The following is a 23309-nucleotide window of genomic DNA, read 5'->3' as shown; positions in this document are numbered from 1 at the left end:
CTGTTACTCTAGCTCTCAGGCTCTGGCTCTCTCTAGTTCTGGCTCTGGCTCTGGCTCTGGCTCTGACTGTTACTCTAGCTCTCAGGCTCTGGCTCTCTCTAGTTCTGGCTCTGGCTCTGGCTCTGGCTCTCTGGCTCTGGCTGTTACTCTAGCTCTCAGGCTCTGGCTCTCTCTAGTTCTGGCTCTGGCTGTTACTCTAGCTCTCAGGCTCTGGCTCTCTCTAGTTCTGGCTCTGGCTCTGGCTCTGGCTCTGGCTCTGGCTCTCTGGCTCTGGCTGTTACTCTAGCTCTCAGGCTCTGGCTCTCTCTAGTTCTGGCTCTGGCTCTGGCTCTGGCTCTGGCTCTGGCTGTTACTCTAGCTCTCAGGCTCTAGCTCTCTCTAGTTCTGGCTCTGGCTCTGGCTCTGGCTCTGGCTCTGGCTCTGGCTCTGGCTCTGGCTCTGGCTCTGGCTCTGACTGTTACTCTAGCTCTCAGGCTCTGGCTCTCTCTAGTTCTGGCTCTGGCTCTGGCTCTCTGGCTCTGGCTGTTACTCTAGCTCTCAGGCTCTAGCTCTCTCTAGTTCTGGCTCTGGCTCTGGCTCTGGCTCTGGCTGTTACTCTAGCTCTCAGGCTCTGGCTCTCTCTAGTTCTGGCTCTGGCTCTAGCTCTGGCTCTGGCTCTGGCTCTGGCTCTGGCTCTGGCTCTGGCTCTGACTGTTACTCTAGCTCTCAGGCTCTGGCTCTCTCTAGTTCTGGCTCTGGCTCTGGCTCTGGATCTCTGGCTCTGGCTGTTACTCTAGCTCTCAGGCTCTGGCTCTCTCTAGTTCTGGCTCTGGCTCTGGCTCTGGCTCTGGCTCTGACTGTTACTCTAGCTCTCAGGCTCTGGCTCTCTCTAGTTCTGGCTCTGGCTCTGGCTCTCTGGCTCTGGCTGTTACTCTAGCTCTCAGGCTCTAGCTCTCTCTAGTTCTGGCTCTGGCTCTGGCTCTGGCTGTTACTCTAGCGCTCAGGCTCTGGCTCTCTCTAGTTCTGGCTCTGGATCTGGCTCTGGCTCTCTGGCTCTTGCTGTTACTCTAGCTCTCAGGCTCTAGCTCTCTCTAGTTCTGGCTCTGGCTTTGGCTCTGGCTCTGGCTCTGGCTCTGGCTGTTACTCTAGCTCTCAGGCTCTGGCTCTCTCTAGTTCTGGCTCTGGCTCTGGCTCTGGCTTTGGCTGTTACTCTAGCTCTCAGGCTCTGGCTCTCTCTAGTTCTGGCTCTGGCTGTGGCTGTGGCTCTGGCTCTGGCTCTGGCTGTTAATCTAGCTCTCAGGCTCTGGCTCTCTCTAGTTCTGGCTCTGGCTCTGGCTTTGGCTGTTACTCTAGCTCTCAGGCTCTAGCTCTCTCTAGTTCTGGCTCTGGCTCTGGCTGTGGCTCTGGCTCTGGCTCTGGCTGTTACTCTAGCTCTCAGGCTCTGGCTCTCTCTAGTTCTGGCTCTGGCTCTGGCTCAGGCTCTGGCTCTGGCTGTTACTCTAGCTCTCAGGCTCTGGCTCTCTCTAGTTCTGGCTCTGGCTCTAGCTCTGGCTCTCTGGCTCTGGCTGTTACTCTAGCTCTCAGGCTCTGGCTCTCTCTAGTTCTGGCTCTGGCTCTGGCTCTGGCTCTGGCTCTGGCTGTTACTCTAGCTCTCAGGCTCTGGCTCTCTCTAGTTCTGGCTCTGGCTCTGGCTCTGGCTCTGGCTCTGGCTCTGGCTGTTACTCTAGCTCTCAGGCTCTGGCTCTCTCTAGTTCTGGCTCTGGCTCTGGCTCTGGCTCTGGCTCTGGCTCTGGCTCTGGCTCTCTGGCTCTGGCTGTTACTCTAGCTCTCAGGCTCTGGCTCTGTCTCTGGCTGTTACTCTAGCTCTCAGGCTCTGGCTCTCTCTAGTTCTGGCTCTGGCTCTGGCTCTGGCTCTGGCTCTGGCTCTGGCTCTGGCTCACTCTAGTTCTGGCTCTGGCTCTGGCTCTGGCTCTGGCTCTGGCTCTGGCTCTCTGGCTCTGGCTGTTACTCTAGTTCTCAGGCTCTGGCTCTGGCTCTGGCTGTTACTCTAGCTCTCAGGCTCTGGCTCTCTCTAGTTCTGGCTCTGGCTCTGGCTCTGGCTCTGGCTCTGGCTCTGGCTCTGACTGTTACTCTAGCTCTCAGGCTCTGGCTCTCTCTAGTTCTGGCTCTGGCTCTGGCTCTCTGGCTCTGGCTGTTACTCTAGCTCTCAGGCTCTAGCTCTCTCTAGTTCTGGCTCTGGCTCTGGCTCTGGCTCTGGCTGTTACTCTAGCTCTCAGGCTCTAGCTCTCTCTAGTTCTGGCTCTGGCTCTGGCTCTGGCTCTGGCTCTGGCTCTGGCTCTGGCTCTTGCTCTGGCTGTTACTCTAGCTCTCAGGCTCTGGCTCTCTCTAGTTCTGGCTCTGGCTCTGGCTCTGGCTCTCTGGCTCTGGCTGTTACTCTAGCTCTCAGGCTCTAGCTCTCTCTAGTTCTGGCTCTGGCTCTGGCTCTGGCTCTGGCTTTTACTCTAGCTCTCAGGCTCTAGCTCTCTCTACTTCTGGCTCTGGCTCTGGCTCTGGCTCTGGCTCTGGCTCTGGCTCTGGCTCTTGCTCTGGCTGTTACTCTAGCTCTCAGGCTCTGGCTCTCTCTAGTTCTGGCTCTGGCTCTGGCTCTGGCTATCTGGCTCTGGCTGTTACTCTAGCTCTCAGGCTCTAGCTCTCTCTAGTTCTGGCTCTGGCTCTGGCTCTGGCTCTGGCTCTAACTGTTACTCTAGCTCTCAGGCTCTGGCTCTCTCTAGTTCTGGCTCTGGCTCTGGCTCTGGCCCTAGCTCTCTGGCTCTGGCTCTCTCTAGTTCTGGCTCTAGCTCTCTGGCTCTGGCTCTTACTCTCAGGCTCTGGCTCTCAGGCTCTGGCTATGGCTCACTGCCTGGTTCTGGTTTTGACGCTTGGCTCCCTGGCTAAAGCTCTCTGGCTCTGGCTATGACTCTCAATCTTTGGCTCTGGTTCTCTGGCTTTGGCTCTGGTGCTCTGGCTTTGGCTCTGGTGCTCTGGCTCTCACTCAGGCAATATTGCTTGATTCCTCTATTTGTTGTATGTCTCTGGCACTCTGGTTCTGTCTTTAGCTCTCTGATCTCTTTTGATAATGATTATGCTTTTTTTTTCTTTAGAGGACCAGACTGCATCAGTTTCTAATGAAGATGTAGGAAAAGTTAATGATGTTTCTAAATTGAGTATTGCTCATGAAATCGTTGTCAACCAAAATTTCGCTGTGGAAAAGAGCAATTTACCAGAGGACAGGTATATATTTTATTTATTGATTGATTGATTGGGTGGATGAATGCTCTTCTTGGCATAAGTACATGGCATAGATGAGTTTTGATCATGTTTGATTTGTTTTATTAAATATGCAGGGATTGAGTCTGTCTTAAACAGTATTAAATAGAACAGCAGAGTCAGCAGTAAAATTATTTAATGTAAAAGTGTTCAAGTGACTAGTAGAAGGCTCAGCATTTAAGAGTCATGGCTGCTCTTCCAGAAGACTTGGATACAATTCCTAGATCCTGAATGACCACTCATATTGTAACTCCACTTCCAGTGTATCTGGCACTATCATACAGATATCCATGCAGGCAAAACACCAATGCATGTAAAATAAAAATAAGTAAGAGTCATCAAGTGGGGATGAAAGATGATCTGGTGTCCCTGGGCTCAGATAAATTCAAATTCCTAGAAGCAGCACCAAAAGCTTTCAACAACTTGGCATTTCTGGCTGCCACCCTACCTCCAGGTCTAGTCAGAGGTCCTGCCTCAAGGGACTAAGGTGGAGAGTGACAGAATAAGCTATCTAACATCCTCTAGCCTCTACATGTGAACTCCCAGAGGAGCACATAGACTACATACAGAGGCAACAGTCACACTCATACAGGTACACAAGGTGGGAAAATATCAAATTTTATCTAAATACCAAATAAACCAATGTAATTATTGTCAAAATGTAAAGTATTGGATTTTAGTGAAGAATTTTAGATCTTTGCAGATAAACTTGAAGGGTAGAGCTGCCAGAAGGTAGGCCTAATTTTTTGTAAATTAAGTTGGTCCAGATAAACATCTTTTCCTTTTTTCAATTTTGATTTCATTTTCTCTGTGTGGGTGTATTGTCTCCATATATGTCTGTGGATCACATCATGCAGTGCCCAAGAAGACCAGAAAAGGGTACTGCATACCCTTGGACTAGAGTTATAGACAGTTGTTAGCTGCCATGTGGCTGTCAGTTTCAAGCCCTGTCCCTGGAGATGAGCTGCCAGTGATCTTAACCACTGAAACATCTCTCTAAACCCACAAATATCTTTTTTCTAATAATGATATTGCCATTTGTCATGAGTAAGAAGTTTCATATTTATATTTTCTAATTTAATAAGAAAAACAAGCCTTATTGGAGTTCTTCATAATTATATTGATTTAATTCAATTATATTATATTGATATTGGAGGACATAAAAAGTCTTTCAGTAGCATTTAAATGTGGACTAGAAAATGGCTTAGAAGGTAAAGGTGCTTGCCATTGACCTATTTGATCCCAGGGACTCACATGATAGAAGGAAAGAACCCACTTATATAATTTATCCTCTTACCACCAAACAGATTCTGTGATACTTTGTATGTGTGCACATGTACATACAGAATCTAAGTAAGTATGAAGAGTTAAAGTAATACTTTTTTTTTGTCAGAAGGTTACTTCATAGTTTTGAAATTTCCCACCTTGAATGCCTCACTTATTTTGTTACTTTACTGTTAGTAAAGCACCATCTTGGTTCTTATGATTCTCATGTATGTTGCATTTATTTTGTTTGTTGCTAATAATGATACATGTGAAGTACATTTTCCATGAATGGGGTTTTCACCAAAACACATAGGATCTTCTTAGTTCAGTTCATAGTCACTAGAATCTGAGTTATATTTATTTTCTCTAAATTTACTTTCGGGATTAGGAATGATACTAATTAAGAGTTAACAGTACTTAATGAAAACACCATTGCCATACTTTTGTTTAACAAACATTTATTGAGTACTTATTAGACGAAATATAGAATGTTGAATGCTGATGACATTAGAGGTAAGATGTTCTCTTTGCCATTGAGAGGTTCCCGTATAATAGATAATCCATGTGCTATTGTGCAGAGGGGTAAAGTCTCTCATAGATAGTAAATCCAGTTCTTCATAAGTAGGGAGTTGCATGGGAGACTATCAGGGAAGACTGTCTTGAAGTCATATCATTTAAGTTGAATATAAATAGTATGAATAGGTACATTTTAGGTGATCTATGGTAAAAAGTACCCTCTTAAGAGGAAATGTCTCTTCAAAGGTAGAAAATAATTACTACTCACTCCAAAGAGATTATTATTGCTTCAGAGCAAGGTGTTACAAGGAGGAAGGATTCAGAGTTATGGCATGTTGACAGAATAGCATCATGCTGAGTAATTGAGGTTATGCATCTGTCTTCTGTTATTAAATTTGTGAAAGATATTAGGTAGATATTTGTACATGATGAACAAACAGATTTGGATCTTGGAAAAATCATTGACTTTTAGTAAGGGACATGTTACAATTTGGAGCAAGATGGCCACTCTATAGACTATTGTAAATGTACAGGTGTGATGTGTTTGGCCAAGAAGGGTTCCAGAGACAATTAGGAAACAGACTCTCTGGAATTTGTTGACCAGATGGATAAATGGAGCAGTAACAGTAGAGTTCAAAACTCTGGAACATGTCAGATGAGTTACAGCTGATCGCCACACGCAAGTTAGATTGATATGTTGGGGAGTATCTTGAAATTTTTGTATCATTTGTATTTAAAAACAAATTGTGCACTGTTATTGTAAAGAAGTTTGGGGAAAAAGTAAACTTCCTGGTTTTTAGAAATAAGGTAAATGAAGAACAGGTTAGAAAGGGGGAAGTAGTGAATTTTATTTAGTCCTTCTGTGAAGTGCATGAAATCCTTCAACATTATAAACATGAAAAAAATCCTTCCCTATACTTCATACCTATGTAAAAATTATGATATACTATGTATATAGAAATATAAATGAAGTGACACATCTAGGCTAGATGCAGAATTCTGGTATCATTTTGAGTGGGTCCAAAGGTATGTGTTTATTGTTTTTCATCTGAGACTAACTACAGTTAATTTTTTTCAGTACTTCTCAAATTATAAATCCTCTCTGGCCCATCAGTTTGTTTGTTTCCCCATTATTTTAAATACTGTTTGAGGGATTATGATCCTGTATCAAATCTCCAGGTAAAGATCAATTTACATATTTAACTTTCTTAATAGTCTGGAAAGCAAGTTTGTGGAGACAATGTACAATGCTTTTTGGGACCACTTGAAAGATCAACTGTCACAAACTCCTCCTGACTTTTCTTGTGCTCTTGAACTGATAAAAAACATAAAACAGGTGAGCAGCCAGCTTTCTCTTTGTTGATGTAAAGTCTGCAGACCACGTTAGACCTTGGATTGTTAATATTCATATTATTAATGTTCTAAGTAGCTTACTTTATGAACATATATGGGGTGTATTGACTCCCATTTGTTTGTATGAAATATAGTTTGAGGGTTATGGTACTACTTTTAAAACATAATGTATCATTCCATAAAACATATTTTGACTCAACTTCTTCTACTATGTTTTAAGTATCCCAGAAACACCAAGAAAAAGAACTAAGTCCATAAGGGATTTATGTTTTAAGTACAAAAGCTATTTCAAATGACCATTTAAGAATAACGTGCTTACCAGGTGGTATTAGTGGTGCATGCCTTTAATCCCAGCACTTAGGAGGCAGAAACAGATGGATCTCTGAGTTCGAGGCCAGCCTGGTGTACAGACTGAGTTACAGGACAACCAGGGCTACACAATGAGACCTTGTCTCAGGAAAAAAAAAAAAAACCACCGAAAAAGAATGCCTTGCTTATTTGCCATTGCTCTTTGTAGTAGAATAATTTGACATTGCCATTAACTTTTGTTAAGGGCATCATTATTTTGTGGAGGTGAATATGTTGTTGTAGTCTATAGTTAGACTGTTGCCCCCCAGTCATATTTTTATTTATGATTTTAATACCATTTCCCTTGAAAATAATGAGTATTGCTATAATTTCCATGAAGCCTAGAAGTATAAGGATCTTCTAAACGGAAGGAAATAACTATATAAAAATTTAGATACCCACTTTCTTGACCTCTTAGAAAACAAAGTTTGACATGCATGTATTTAGCTTGAAGAAAGTACTGTCCAGTTTGTGCATGTTTAGGATTCTTAACATAATGTGGCTCCTTTGATTTTTTCCTTTGTGGGCAGATTTTAATGTCACTACTATTACCACGTCAGAATCGTCTAAGAAATGAGATTGAAGAGGCACTGGATTTAGATCTCCTCAGACAAGAAACAGAGCATGGGGCTTTGGATGTTCCTCATCTCTCCAATTATATTCTCAACTTAATGGCCCTTATGTGTGCACCAGTTAGAGATGAAGCTGTACAAGAACTAGAGAACATAAAAGATCCAGTACAGTTACTGAGGCAAGCATAGAGTCATGCTCTTTTACTGTATTTTCTGTGGTTAATAATATGATATCTCAGTATAAGTAAATTACAAAGAGAAAAGTAAATATTTTGGTTCTCATCCTAGAAGTTCAAGGCTGAGGGCCTGCATCCAATGAAAGTGTTGTTTCTGGTGGAATCTTGTGTGTGTGTGTGTGTGTGTGTGTGTGTGAGAGAGAGAGAGAGAGAGAGAGAGAGAGAGAGGGAGAGAGAGAGAGAGAGAGAGAGAGAGGGAGAGGGAGAGAGAGAGACTGAGATCTAGTTTTTCTGTTTTGGTGAGATCACTTCTATTCAGTCATGGTGGTTTCTAGCCGGCCATTCTTGTGTAATCCTGGTGATGGTCTAAAGGCTTCATTTATAAACTCCAAAGTTGGATTAAGCTCTCCACCCTCTTCAGTATCTTACAGTTGGGTTTGAAAATTTAAACTTATTTTATTTTATGGTTGTGAACATCTTGCCTGCCAAAATGTATGTATGTGCACAATGTGTACTTGCTATGGCCAGAAGATAGTGCTGGATCTTCTGGAAGTAGAGTTATGGATGTTTCTGACCCATCATGTGGTTGCTGGGAATGGATCCATTCCTCTGTAAGAGCAACAAGTGCCATTAACAACTGAGCAATATCTCCAGCCATTCTTGTTTAATATTTTTGAGTTTTATACTATACACAATGCATATTATTCTTTATTATCCCTCTTTCAATACTGCTGCTCCATTTTTTCTTCCCAATTACTCCTCTTCTGGAGTTTGTTTCTGATTTTATGCAGTACATGCCCAGGTGTCTGCAACTGCTACATGTTCATGATTGTAATGGCCTTGCCAAATCTAGAAGCTAGCATTTTCTAGCACTCCTCTTCATCCTTTGGCTCTAACAACCTCTTCATCATATCTTCCATAATGCCTGCTGGAGTATGGAAGTGATGATATGTATGTCTTCTTTATGTCTGGGCACTCAGCAATCACTTATTTTAACACTTTGACCAGCTATGAGTCTCTTCACATTAGCTGTTACACAGTGTGTAAGACATATTCTATGTCCCATGCTGAGAAGCACTGCTGACTAACACCTTTTTACTCCCTGTCCTTTTACTTGGAAAAAGACCTGTCTCGGGTTGATTTTGATGCCATATAAATGATCATTTCAATTCCATACATTTCATGAAATGTTCTTTTTTGTCTTTTTTTTTTAATTTTCTAAATTCTTTGTTTACATTCCAAAACGGTTTCCCCTTTCCCAGTTCCCCCCATCCCATATGTCCCATAAGCCTTCTCTACACCCATACTCCAATCACCTTCTTCCTTTTTCTCTGTCCTGGTACTCCCCTACAATGCTGGATCAGGCCTTTCCAGGATTAGGGCCCTCTCCTTACTTCTTCATGGGAGTCATTTGATATGCTACTTGTGTCTTGGGTATTCAGAGCTTCTGGGCTAATTAATACCCACTTATCAGTGATTGCATTCCATGTGTATTCTTTTGTGATTGGATTACCTCACTTAGGATGGTATTTTCCAGTTCCAACCATTTCATGAAATGTTCTTAAGACATTTAAATATAGTACTAATTCTATAGATTTCCATCCACCCAAGCTCAAGTGTTCTTCTATTTCTCCCAGTCTAAACTCTGCAGAAATAGAAATGAAGATGCTCAGTGTTTCACAGCTAAAACAAATAGAAAAGAAAAAATAGTATTATGAGTTGGAAATTAATCCCCCACATTCCACCCTCTCATAATTGTTAGTGCTGTGGTAAAAAGTACTTCTATTGGCTACCCTTTTCCAAATGTAGCAGAGTAGCCACAGTGCAAAGAGCTCTAGAATGATTGTTGAAATCAGACCATGTGTCTCTTTTTATCTCTGCTGCCAACTCACCCTTTGGCCTTTGGTACCTGAATAGTGCATTTATTTATGTCTTAGCCTGTTTCATAAAGATTTTTTTTAAAAAAAGGATAAATTAATAGTTTTTGTCAGGCTAACACCCATAGTTTTACTGTGTAATGTGCGGTTATGAATTTGAGTCTCTTAATTGTAGCATTCTGTACAGGGAAATTCTAGAGTGCTGGAAGGCTTGGAGGCTGTCCAGCAGCTCTACTAGGCATTGCCATGTGTGTGGATACTCTGTCAACTCTACCTCTATGGCAGACTTTGGTCTAGGCTGCCAGATTGTTTCATATATTTTTAAAACCAAGGTGTTATTGCTTTGTATCTCATGTATTCTGTATGCTTACATAATTAGCATCACTAGGGCATTACTAAAGCTTACCATTGTGATTTTTTAGTGGCATTATAGTCCAGCCTAAGATACACCTCAGCCTGTTTGCACTGTGGTGGTTGTGTTGGCTGAAGGGCACTATACTGAAATTCAGGGAGCAGAGTCTCTAGGTATTCTTGGAAAGCAAATGGTGATATCCTGTGGATATCTTGGATTTTTTTCTGAGACAGGGTTTCTCTGTATAGCCTTTGCTGTCCTGGAACTCACTCTGTAGTCCAGGCTGACCTCAAACTCAGAAATGCACCTGCCTCTGCCTCCCAAGTTCTGGGATTAAAGGCTATCACTGCCTGCCAAAGTAACCTGAAAAGATAGTTCAGACATCTATAAGCCATCAAGAAGCCAATGGGGGGATCTTTGGAACCATAGTAGGTTCCCTTAACTGCTGAACCACTGCTCCAGCACTAAATTTCCAATAGTACTCTTCTCCCTTAGTCTATTTTGTGGTGCTCAGGCAAAATAATCAAGAGTCCTTCATTTCTAAAACACATAGATTTGTTTCTTGCAGTTCTGGAGGTGAGAGTATTCTTGATACATTTTAATATGAAAAAGAGCATTACCCAGTCAAGTAAAGCCACATTAAATTCTTAGCCTCATGTCTTTTCATAATAGAATCCACTTATTTGTAAAACTGAAGGCCTCATAACACCTCCCATTAGGCCCCTACTCAAAGCAACTTTTTTTTTTTTTTTTTTTTTTTTTTTTTTTTTTTTGGATTACATGTTCAAATACTACTTTCTTTTTTCCTTGTTTTTTTTTTTTTAACTGAAATCAGTTCTTTCCAGCTCCTTTTTTATTCTCAATACTGGGATTTTATTATTCTTTCCTTGAGTTCTACTCTTGAACACCAAATTTCCTTTGAAACTAAATGTTCTATATTTATCTGTGACAGGGGTATCTTCCAAGTTCTAGGTCTCATGAAAATGGACATGGTCAACTATACTATTAAGAACATTCGACCATACTTACAGGAACATTCTGTACAATATGAACGAGCTAAATTCCAAGAACTCCTTGACAAACAGCCTGGTATGTTTAAAATTTAACTAGAGGGGGAAATTGGACTATAATTTGTTTTTTTTACAATGTTTTTCTATTGTGAATAGTAAGTTTACTTCTTGGATCAAAGGTTAAGAACAGTATAGTTTTCCAAGACAGAAAGGCCTATTTAAATCAGTTTTTCCATGTCCAAATTACTTTATTTTTTTATATATCACTTTTTTTTAAAAAAATAAACTTATTCTTTGATAATTTCATGGATGTACATGGTAAGACTGGATCATTCTCAAGCTCACCCTTTCTTAAGCCCTCCTACTACCACAATTTACCTTTTAAAGAAACCTCTCTCTTAACTTCCTGACTTTTTGTTTTATGAACACCTGATTTTGAAGATTACCTACATCATCATGGGTATAGAACCATCCATAGGAGTAGGAGCATCTCACTTGGTGGTAGATCATTGAATGATTGCTCCTCCTCCAGTAGCCATCAAAGTAGTTCCTGAAGGACAGTACCGCCCCATGAGCTCTTCACATGATTGGGTTTTGATAGATTCAATCTTATGCAGACTCAGTACATCTTAACTATCTTAGTTGCTTTGAGAACATAATTGCAATAACCATGTCACGTCCAGAACATAACAATCTATTGCCCTCCTTTCTGTCATCCCACTTTCATACTATTTCTGCCTCCTCTTCTATGATATTTCCTGAACATTGGAGGAGGGGGTGTGATAGATGTTCTGTTTAGAGAGGAGTATATAACAGTTACTTTTTCTTACAATGTTGAGAAGCCACAATCGTTGTACTAATTGGTGCTTGCTGCACAAAGAAGCTTCTCTGATTAAGGGTGCAAAGAACACATATTTGCGCATATAAATATAAATATGTATAGGTAAGTTGACAGCATTTCTATTTAGACAAATGAATGAATAGGTTCACCCCTAGGGACTATGAGTTCCTTGCCCATGACTCTTTGCCAGTTATACAAAGCCATGCATGAACTTCCTCCTATAGAGTGGGTCTTGGACCCTATTAGAAAGTTGTTGATTACCTCCATGCTGGTTGTGCTGGCATAGCAGATCTGGCCTGGAATGTTGGTATTGGGGTAAACAGGGTCAACAGGTTGGTTTGGAGTTTGCCACCAGCTGCCTGCATAGTGCCTTCTTGTACTATGAAAGTTATTCTAGAAAGAAATAACCAGTTTACTTTCAGCTTTTAAAATTAATGTTTTCTTCATCAATAAAGTATCTCTAAAGTCTTCAACTTTATACCTCGGAGTTTAAACATACATGTTCCATTCTCTTTCATAGATCTACTTGATTGCACCACAAAATGGATGACCAGAGCCGCAAAAGAGCTTATTACATCACTGGCAAGTGTGTCTTCCGCTCCTGGTACCTCTTCTGGCACAATAAGTTCATTTCCAACTCCAAAACCTGACCCAGATCCACCTAGTCTTACAACAGTGCTGTATCAGGGGTACCTAAATCTTGTTCTCAGGGACCATGGGAACGATGAATTTCCTGAGGTATGGATGTGTGTGTTCAGGCCTTTACTTTGTTATTCTTTACCTAGAAGCCCTATTGCAACTCTCCTTTCCTAACAGCCTGTTCTTTCTTGCCTATGCAGACTCTGCTGATGGATAAAGCACGACTGCAGAACATGAGATCAAAATTGCGCCACTTGACCATTCTAGCCTCAGTTTTACTTGTGGCAAGAAGTTTCTCTTGTGGTGTTTTATTCAACTCACCAGAATTTGTGGATAAATTGAAATGCATAACGAAGGCTCTAACAGAAGAATTTAGCTCCAAGTATGCTTCCTCTCTCTCTCTCTCTCTCTCTCTCTCTCTCTCTCTCTCTCTCTCTCTCTCTCTGTGTGTGTGTGTGTGTGTGTGTGTCTTTCTGTCTGTCTGCCTGTCTGTCTGTGTGTGTTGCACATGAATATACAAGGTCATTTCTGCAAGTGTGTGTACATGTCACATGTCAAGGCCAGGAGCCAACTGCAGGGGTCTTTCTCTTGATTTTTTACCTTACTTTTTTGAAACATGGTCTCTAATTGAAGTTGAAGCTGACTAATTAGGCTAGGGTGGTTACCCAACAAGTTCAGTAAGCCACCAGTGTCTGCCTCCCTAGTTCTGTGATTATAGTCATGATCCATCATTTTTTGACTGTGGAACTGTTCTCAGGCCCTCATACTTGTGTGGCAAGCACTTTACCAAGTGAGCAATCTTACCAGCTGTATTATAAATTTCTTTTAGAAGAGAACATAATATGGCATTTAGGTCATAGACAGGCAATATAATATTCCATTATTCTTCTTCACACAAAGGATTTTGGAACCAGATGCAAAAATGCCGATATTTTAAGTTTGCCATAGAGAAGAATAAAAAAAAAGTTTTCCACCCAGAAGGAAAATAAGATGGTTACTTTGCTACAAATATTCATTGTTACATTTTCTAACAGTGAGAATATATATATTTTTATCAAAGGACAGTGGATTTTTGTTATTTATACCCATGGCATATCAAAGTGGAAAGAGGAAATATAAATTTAGTGCTATTTATTTGCAGGGCTTTTTTGGTAAAGTAGAAAAAGAGTAAAATATCTAAGAATATCTTTCAACAACATTTAAATCTTCACTACCTAAAAGAGTATTGAATGGCTCTTGGAATTTTACCAAGCCTTTGTCTAATGTATATTGTTCCACATAGTTGGCATATAGAACTATATGTATGAATAATTTGGTACCTGAAGGTTAATAACAGGATTATTTTACATGCTCATTGATTCAGATTGTCTGTTGATGGTGAGAGAATCACATTTTTCCCCTTGGGAACGCCTAACTTCTAGTATGGGTCTTTCTGGGTTTGGCCCTATATCAAAGAAACTCTATTTTTCTGTCTTCACTATCTAGGCCAGAAGAATCTATGCTAAGTGTGAGTGAACAAGTGTCTCAGGAAATACATCAAGGTCTCCAGGACACAGGTCTAACTGCTCTGAGCAGCGAAAACAGGGCATCCCTTGTAGGACAACTCCGGAACATTGCCAAGAAAGAGAATTGCATTCGTACCATCATCGGTAAGAGTCCTGAAAGTGGTTAAGAAATATCAATAATATGCCAAGTTGGAGTTAGACTTCTCTGAGACTTACTGAACATTTATAAAAATGGAGATAGGAAGTGGTGGTATGTAAAAGAATTTTAATCCAGCAACAATTGTGATCCCAGCTTTGCCAAGGGATCACATCGAAAGACAGTCTAGGTCTGTGTGATACAGGCACACCCTTACCGCACGTCTTTAATACAAAACAAATGAAGGTAATGTTAGTTTGAGAAGGAAGCAGCCATGTTTAAAAGTGACCTTTAGTTGAAGGGCAGACAAAGTGTTGAGTCAGAGAATGATTTGAGAGAATGGTCAGAGGTGGCTATCCCACACAACTGACAACTCACATGTGAACATGGACAAGAATGAGAGGTTATTTAAGAAAGCAGGAGAGAGAGAGAGAGAAGAGAGGGAGAGGGAGAAGGAGGGAGGAGAGAGAGAAAGAGAAGAGAGAAAAGAGAGAGGAGAGAAGAGAGAAAGGTGGGGGAAGGAGAAGGAGCAGGCAGAAGAGGAAGAGGAGAGGAGGAGGAGGATGAAGAGGAGGAGGAGAAGGAGGAGAAGGAGGGGGAGGAGAAGGAGGAGGAGGGGGAAATTTTACCAGGAGAGTTTTACAGATACAGGTTGCAGGTGAAGACAGAAGGGGTTAGAGAATGAGAAAATTAGAACAAATTACCAGAGTTAGTATGAGTCCAAGGAGAGCAATTCAGTCAGAAACCAAGAGAAGCCAGATTCAGTTAGCTTGGAGAGGAGTTTGGACCAGACCAGGTGAGTTGAACCAGCCAGCCAGAATTCAGAAAGAGATAGAAAGGTGAGCTTATTTAGCAATAAGACTCTGAGATGACAATTACATCTGGCGAATTATTTACTTTTCCACTGGTGCATGCCTTTAATCCCAGCACTTGGGAGGCATAAGCAGGCAGATCTCAGTGAGCTCAACACCAGTTTGATCTACATAGGTATCTTGAAGACAGTCAGGGCTACACAGAGAAACCCTGACTTAAAAAACAAAACAAAACAAAACAAAACAAAACAAAACAAAACAAAAGGTAAGACATGATATTCAGAAAGGACTTTAGTTTTACTTTTCTTAACTTGATTATGTAGTATTGAAATAAAATATAGTTATATATGTATATATTATGATATATAAATTACAGTACACACACATGCACACACAGAAAGATAGAGATAGAGATAGATAGATAGATAGATAGATAGATAGAGAGAGAGAGAGAGAGAGAGAGGAGGTGATAGAACAACTACAAAATCCTATGTTGGAAAACTGTCCCTTCCTTGGGATTTAAGGTACCATACAGTTTCCTATACCCATTGTTGGGTTTAATGCTGAATCACAATATAGAATAAAACATACTATATTGTGGAATAGACACAGTAAACTTGGCCAGTTTTCTTATTTTATGCAAGAGTATTCTATCTGCATGTACACCTGCATGCGAGAAGAGGGCACCCGACCCCATTTCAGATGGTTGTGAGCTACCATGTGGTTGTTGAACTCGGATCCACTGGAAGAGCAGCAAACAGTGCTCTTAACCACTGAGCCATTGCTCCAGGCCCTGGCTAGTTAGTTTTCTTTTAACTTCGTACACTCTAATTTGTGTACATGGGTCTGAACTTAGTATACCAGCTTTAGTGTATGGTTTTGGAATTTGAGGTATAATGTTCATAATGATCTTGTTAGGCAAAATACATACTAGCATCTCAATTATAGATATGCAAAATAGTTTAAAGAAATAGTCCAATGACCAAAAGCCCTGATTGTCTTTCTGATTTCACCATTGTGTCTGTGTGTTTGTTGAGGATATGTTCTGTGGATCACTCTCCATACTTTGCACATGCTATGCAAGCATTTGGCTATTGTCACACCTCAGGTACTAGATTATCATTTTTGATAATTCATTATCTTTTGGTGTTTGATGGAATGTCTTTATTCCAATCAGAACTGAAATAATATATACAAATGAGTAAATGAATGACTTGATCACTGTTTGATTGCTGTGATTAGACACCATGACCAAGGCAATTCTCATAAAAGAAAGCATTTAATTGAGAGACTGCTTTCAGTTTCAGGGGTGTCATTTATTATCATTATGTCAGGGAACAGGGTAGCAGTCAGGAGCAGTACTAAAGAAGTAGCTGAAAGCTACATCCTGATTTGTAAGCAAAGAGTCTAGGTCTGGCATGGGCTTTTAAAACGTCAATGCCTATATCCAGTGACATACTTTCTTCAAAAAGGCCACATCTCCTAATCTTTCTAATCTTATTAAAATTTTTTACTCATTGGTGACTAAACATTCAAACATATGAGCCTATTGGGGCCATCTTGTTCAAACCACCACAGTGAAAAACAAAGTAAAGCTTTGGTGAGCAGACAGTGAACTGTCAGTTTCTTCTTAAATATATTTCTACTTTCTTTTTCCCCCTCTAACAGAACAACGGATACATTTATTTCTTAAATGCTGTTTGATCCGTGGCATGCAAGAATCTCTTCTAGACTTCCCTGGAGGCCTTCTTTTCATTGAGCCAGAATTGGCAGAACTAGGCTGGAAGTTTGTTAATTTGATGCATCACAACCAGCATGTGTTTAGCCCTTACTATGCTGAAATCCTAAAAAATATCATCTCTCCACCGAATGAAGAAGAAAACGAAGAAAAGCCTATCAAATAATGCTGGTCTCATGTCCTGGCACCAGGAATCCAAAGAGAGGTCTCATTTTATTATCACAGGGATAACATTACCTGTGGTCAACAACTGCAGGTGACCCTCTTCCTCATTAAAAGCCAGGATGAAACTGTAGTGGCCAATCATACACAAACTCCCAATGGCCCAATCCCCTTCATTAATAAACTCTTGAGCTGCAAGAAAACATCAGTGTCTTTCATGATGCAGCTGAAGCCATGTCACTTGTCCCTTTCCCCCAAGTATCCGAAAAACAACTGGGCTCTCACTTTTCCCTGAAATGGCAGATCAGTTTTCAATATGGTAGACTGGACAGGCATCAAGGCATGGTATATTCTTAATCAAAAAACATTTTCCTTGGGGGTATAAAAAAATTCTATGAGATTATCTAGAATTAAGTACTTCTGAAGTCAGAAGTATACTGAATTATAAAGGAACACAGAATCACGATTCTGCTACTAAGATGCCAAAGCTATTAAGTTCAGACTCTATTTTAGAGAACCTGACCTAAGTTTGAACTCAGGTAAACTAACAGGCTGGTACCCAGCATTAGTTTCCAAGTTGCTCCCCAACAAAACCTGAGCTCCAGTCTCTAGGCTAATCCCTAACAAGACCAGACTTTCCAGGTTACACCCTCAATAAGACCAGCATCTCCAGGTTATTCCCCCAACAAATCTGCACCCCCCAGATTACAAGCCCACCCTCTGCCCAATGACCACCAACGCAGAGAGGAGCAGAAATTAAGTTTATGACATGACTCCCAGCACCAGCCAATTATGTTAAAGGCCATGGTAGCTTTCCAATTAGATGCTTGCACATGTACTCCCTGCTTGCTGTTTACTATAAAGCCTTGACCCTGTAGACATTCAGGGCTCCTCCACCATCAAAACTATCCTTAGTGATGGTGGTGTGTTGGGGGTCCTGAACTAGTTCGAATAGAATTAAGGCCCTGCTGTGAGTTGCATCAGATTGGTTCTTGTCTTTTTTTGGGGGGTGGGGGGCGTGGAAGAATCAATAACATTTCCCTGGCACAACATTTTGGTGCGTTGGCTGAAAAGTTCCCCATGACGCACAGGACTACCAATCTGGAGGATCTTGAAGCCGGCAAAACTGTCTAGGTATTTGTGTTTTTATGTTTGTAGCATTGTATTAAACTTCCTGCTTTTTCCCTGTCTGAATACTGAATTGTCTGAGCTTTCTGGTGAGAGCTGCAGAGCAGAACTGAAGCAAGCTTATGTAGAGGTAAATGTGGAACTCTTCCAGACGTGCTGAGATGATTTATTTGTTTGGAACCTGGTGGACTGTGTGGCCATGGTAATTTTTCTAGGTTTGAGCTGCACTGAGGAATCTGAGTGTCAGATGTTTTCTTTGTGGTCTGAACAGGTGAGTACTTGCACAATGTCACAAAAGCTTGTGATTGGTGTGGCAGCTAATTTGTCTGAATGTTAGAAACTTTCTATGAGACCTACAGGGCATAACAAAAACTTGTGTAAAAAATGAGTTATGTTACCATGATGATTTTTACAGGTCTGAGTAAACATCTGTGAAGTACTGAGCGTTGTCATGTGTGTGAGCACCACCTTCTTTTTTTTCTATTAGATATTTTCTTTATTTACATTTCAAATGTTATCCTCTCTCTGGTTTCCCCTCCAAAAACACCCTATCCCATCTCCCCTTCCCCCTGCTCACCAACAGACACTCCTGCTTCCCTGTCCTGGCATTCCCCATACACTGGGGAATCCAGCTTTCTCAGGGCCAAGGGAGTCTCCCCTCATTATTGTCCAACAAGGCTATCCTGTGCCACATATGTAGCTGGAGCCATGGGTCCCTCCATGTGTACTCTTTGGTGAATGGTTTAGTCCCTGGGAGCTCTGGGGGTACTGGTTGGTTCATATTGTTGTTCCTCCTATGGTGCTGCAAACCCCTTCAGCTCCTTGGGTCCTTTCTCTAGCTCCTCCATTGGAGACCTTATGCTCAGTTCAATGGTTGTCTGGGATCATCCATCTCTATATTTGTCGTGTACTGGCAGAGCCTCTCAGGAAACAGCTATATCAGGCTCCTCTTAGCAAGAGTACCACCTTCTGGTTGGTTCTTGTTACTACAGGCTGTATTTTTTTCTGGTTTTGGTTGATTTTTGTTTCTTGTTCTGCCTTTTTCTATTCAATGATCCTTCTGGGTACAAGGCCTTGAATTTATTTTGGTGGCTAGTTGCAGTTAGGATAGATGTATCTGGGAGCCAGGGCTATGGAGGGGCCAGGAAATGTCCCGAGCCTCAGTTTGTGTGGGTGTAGACTCAAAGAGCAGAGGCTCCCAGACTACCAGTCTGGGAACAAGGCCTTGATTTTGTAAACATGGCTAGGTTTAGTTAGGATAGATGTATCTGTGAGCTGTGGCTACAGTGGGGCCAGGAATCGTACTGAGTTTCGGTCTGGTGTGGATGTGGGTTAAGGGGAGCCACGCTATACCCACCAATCTGGTTCTTTTCTTTTGCATGTGCACAACTTTCTGGTATTTCTCATTTCTGCCTCATAGAGAGAAAAGGTTGGCCGTGTGTTTTGGGTGTAATAGAGAGATCTTTTACATGAGCATCCCTTTCTGGTTGTTTCTTTTTTCTTCCATGGACAGGAAAGGTTTTATTTGTGTTTTTATATGTTGTGTTTGTGCTTCTCGATGCAAGATGACTTTGACAAGATGACTTTGACAAAGTGACTTTGACATTGATGGACTTATTAACATGAGACAGGTTACCTCTATCACATTCTACAGTTTCCCTTCACCACAGAAGAGGCCAAGTAGCTGGTTCCTGGCCCCACAGGGGAGTCCCCTCGCCCCCACAATATGCTTGCTTTCCCATAACTCACCCAGACTTGGATTTTGACACTGCTGAAGGTAAGAAGAGGCTCTTGGTCTACTGTCAGGCTCTGCTGGCAGGTCTTAAGGTGGCCACAGGATAGCCTACAAATTTGGATAGAGTGTATGGTATTAGACAGGGAGAAAATGAAGGGTTGCTTTTTTTTTTTTTTTTTAGAGTGAGTCATGGAGGCATTTGATAATACATCCCCATGGACCCTGAATCACCAGAAACGACAGCAGCCATCACTCTAGCTTTATTAATCAACCAACACCAGATATTAAGAAAACGCTCCAGAGAGCAGAGAGATTAATAGAAAAGAGTTTAAGAGTTTTCCTTTCCCAAGTCCAGGATAACCTTAGAAATAAAAAGAAATAAATGACTTCCCAGTGACAACAGAAACAAAACAAAACTAAATACCTCTTAGAGGCCCTAAAAAATTGGACTATTGAGTCTCCTTTTAGAAGGCCTTACTTTGTCAAATACAGGTAACCTTCCTAGACCTGGAGGATGCATATTCAGATTTGAGACCCTTGCATCAGCCAATGTGTGAATATGTCCCCAGTTGACAGAAGCTGCCCCTGCCCATTAGTGCACATTAGTGTAGCAATGACATCCTGGTTAAAGATGATGCCAGAATGATTCATTATCAGCCTCTCTCCTTGAATGCCTCTCCTTTTCAGCTTCCCTGCTACCTGACCCTGATCTCAATCAATGGGCCTCTGCATGACTGCTCAGATAGATACAGAGGCAATGTGGTTCACTAATGACAACAGCCTCATTCAGGATGGACAGAGGTATGATGGGAGTGGTGGTCTCAAACCCCAAGATCATGTGAGCAGAGCCACTCCTGGCAGGAATGTCAGCCTAGAAAGCTGAACTGGCAGCCCTGATCAAGGTGTTAGAGCTGAGAAAAGACAAGAAGCACAGATAGACGGTGTGCCTTTGCTCCCACTCATTTTTGTGGGGCTGCTTATAGGGAGAGAGGACTTCTGATGGCAGAAAAAAGGACTAAACTCTATCCCGGGGGTGGGGGCAACAAGATAGTCCAGTGGTCAGCCCTAGAAATTGTGCCTCTCATGTCCTTGATTGCTTTAGACCCAGGAGATCCCACATTCTATGACAATATAGAAGATGTGATATGCTCCCAAAACCTGCCCGTGTCTCAGTGTCATAAGAGATGACAAAGAACAGCTGACTAAAAACTAATTGTACCAGAGAAAATAGATGTATGCATACTGAAACAGATCCATTGTTCTTCAAACACTGGACCCCAGAAAATGCAGGGTTTAGTCCACCAGTCCCACATCATAATTAGAGATACCAATTTGGATACAGCTAAAATTGTTAAAAACAATTTGGACTGTCAAATTGACTAATGCGTTTGACAATGAGAAGAACCCTGGTACCCAATACTGGAGTACCAAGTCAGAGTCTATCAGGAAATGGACCTCTTGGTGATAAAACCAGGAAAATTCAGATACAAATATTTGCTAATATTAAAGATACCTTTTTAGGATGGACTTAGACTTTCCCAGTTAAGAATGAGACTGTGCAGACAGTAACAAAGAAACTACTAAAAGAAATTCTTTGAAGGTATGTTTTTATTTTTAAGTTTATAGGGTCAGACAATGAACCTATATTTGTGTACCAGGTAAGTTAACAATGTGTACAGAGCCATATTGGGGAGTCATGCCACATGGTAGGAACTTGACATTAGCCAAGGACAATCCCTGGCTTCAGGCAGGAATCTGACTTTAGGACAATAGAGAAGTAGGTTACAGCAAGAATTTCTGTCCTAGGGTGGAGAAGCTCAGAGTGAAGGTTAAGTTCATAGTTCCTCCAGGTTTATGAATTCCTGAATTAAGCAGGTGACCCACCCAGCTTGCCTGAGCAGTCGAGCCAAGGACCGCCAGGAGAAGCTAGCAGACTTCTGCCAGAACACAGCCAGGAGTCTGGGTGGAAGGGCTTGCCCAAACTGTTAAAAGATCTGACCACCATTAAAGTTGGGGCCTTGGTCGGTAAAATATCATCCTGGCCTCCTTTCTTTTTGCCCCTTCCCCATATATCCCTCAGCTTCTGTTCCAGCAACCCAGTTCGTAGTAGCTGCAGGCAGTTATTGAATACAACAACAATGGACCTCTATTTGTGTCCCACCTAAGTTAGAGATTAGCTAATATTTAGGAGCTTGATTGGAAACTTCATTGTGCTTACAGATCCAGATTTCAGGACAGGTAGAAGTGATAAATTGTAAAAGATAACCTTAAATAATTTGACCTTAGAGACTGGTGGTTACTGGGTGATTCTTCTCTCTTTTGTCCTTTATATAGTACAGAATTCCCCATACCAGGTGGGACTCACCTCTTTTGATGTTATCTCTGGTTCACATACTGACAAAAATGTTATTAGATGATCTTGAGGGTGTTCAATGGGCACACAAATGTGTTTTACTTAAACTTCTTGCTTTCCATAAAACAGGTCTACCTCCAGAGCTCCACCAACTTTAGCCTGGAGATTGGGTCCTAGTCAAGAGACACAGCCGGGGGTCACTAGAACTTCACTGAAAGGGTCCCTTTACTACAGAGTTGCAGCATGGATCTACCACACATCTGTCTGCAGTTGAAGATAATGGCCAGCAGGAGGAGAATTTAGCCTCAAGACTCCCTCCTGTCTCCCACTGATGGCTCCTATTATGCCCCAGGGACACCACAAAGACTTAGCCCTGTTACTTTTTTCATGAAGCTTCAGGAAGTCCCATGATTGGGACTTCGTCACAAGAGAAAGGAGAGGATGAGAAGCCAAATCTTTTAAGCTCAGACTCCATTTTAGAGAACCTGACCTAAGTTTGAACTCAGGTATACTAACAGACTGGTACCTAGCATTAGTTTCCAAGTTGCTCCCCAATAAAACCTGAGCCTAGCTCCAATCTCTAGGGTAATCCCCAATAAGACTAGAGTTTCCAGGTTACACCCTCAACAAGACCAGTGTCTTCAGGTTATTCCCCCAACAAACCTGTACCTCCTTGTTACAAGCCCACCCCTGCCTAATTACAACCAATATAGGGGGGGCGCAGAAAATAAGTTTATGATATGACTGGCAGTACCAGCCAATTATGGTAAAGGCCACACATAGTCCCTGTTTGCTGCTTACTGTAAAGCCTTGACCAGATAGACATTTGGGGCTCCCCCCCCACCAAAACTGTCCTTAGTGATGGCAGTATGTTGGGGTGCCCAAGCTAGCTCCAATAGAATAAAGACCCTACTGTGAGTTGCATCTGATTGGCTCCTGTCTGTTTTAGGGGGTGGGATCATTAACACTTCCCTGGCACAACTCGACCAAAGTTCCATATAATTTTAAAGGATATCACCACATTCTATTTTGGCATGTGGTTTGAAGCATCATGAAAAGGAGAATAGTATGAAAGTTGCTGCAGTCTGTTTATGTTTGAGTGAGACCAAGATTTAATGACCATTTCTCTCTCTAAATGGATCCTACAGATTGTGGTTGAAGTCCCTGACAGTGACCTACACCTAGGAAGTTAGATCAGTTATTTACTTGTATGAAGTCCATTTTTGTTCCTGTTGTATAACGTAATGATGTTTCTCTTTCCATATCTCTAGGTTTAGGATACTTATTCTTGAATGAATATTGTAAGTATTCAACGATAGGGCAATCAACATGCTTTTTATCACATCTGTTCTTGGGCTCTTAGTTGCTAATTATGATCATTAGCTAAGTTAGCAACACAAATGTTACAGGTTCACAAAGACTTTAGTTCATTTTCTGAAATTATAGAGATTCACCCTATGATTCTCAGGCAAAGTAGGTAAGACTTTGGTTTGGACTTGATTAGA

The 23309-nt window shown here is 41.6% G+C and overlaps 1 protein-coding gene across 2 annotated transcripts in view; it reads left to right on the top strand.

The window, feature by feature from the left end:
• The window catches only part of LOC127675143 (T-complex protein 11 X-linked protein 2-like), a 30744-nt gene extending 14152 nt beyond the window's left edge, over positions 1–16592 (top strand). The window contains exons 2-9 of one of the 2 annotated variants that reach the window (XM_052171122.1): positions 3120–3249; positions 6283–6403; positions 7299–7519; positions 10698–10834; positions 12117–12334; positions 12436–12617; positions 13721–13884; positions 16357–16592. In XM_052171122.1, coding sequence (XP_052027082.1) covers positions 3120–3249; positions 6283–6403; positions 7299–7519; positions 10698–10834; positions 12117–12334; positions 12436–12617; positions 13721–13884; positions 16357–16592 — 1409 coding nt within the window. Of the gene's footprint in view, positions 1–3119; positions 3250–6282; positions 6404–7298; positions 7520–10697; positions 10835–12116; positions 12335–12435; positions 12618–13720; positions 13885–16334 lie in introns of those variants that run through there. The other variant, XM_052171123.1, reaches the window with a different exon arrangement.
• The last annotated feature ends 6717 nt before the right edge of the window (positions 16593–23309 follow it).

This window comes from Apodemus sylvaticus, chromosome X (genome assembly GCF_947179515.1).
Source record: "Apodemus sylvaticus chromosome X, mApoSyl1.1, whole genome shotgun sequence".
NCBI lineage: Eukaryota > Metazoa > Chordata > Mammalia > Rodentia > Muridae > Apodemus > Apodemus sylvaticus.
Note: the sequence above shows the minus strand (reverse complement) of the source record. Positions and strands in the feature narration are given on the sequence as shown.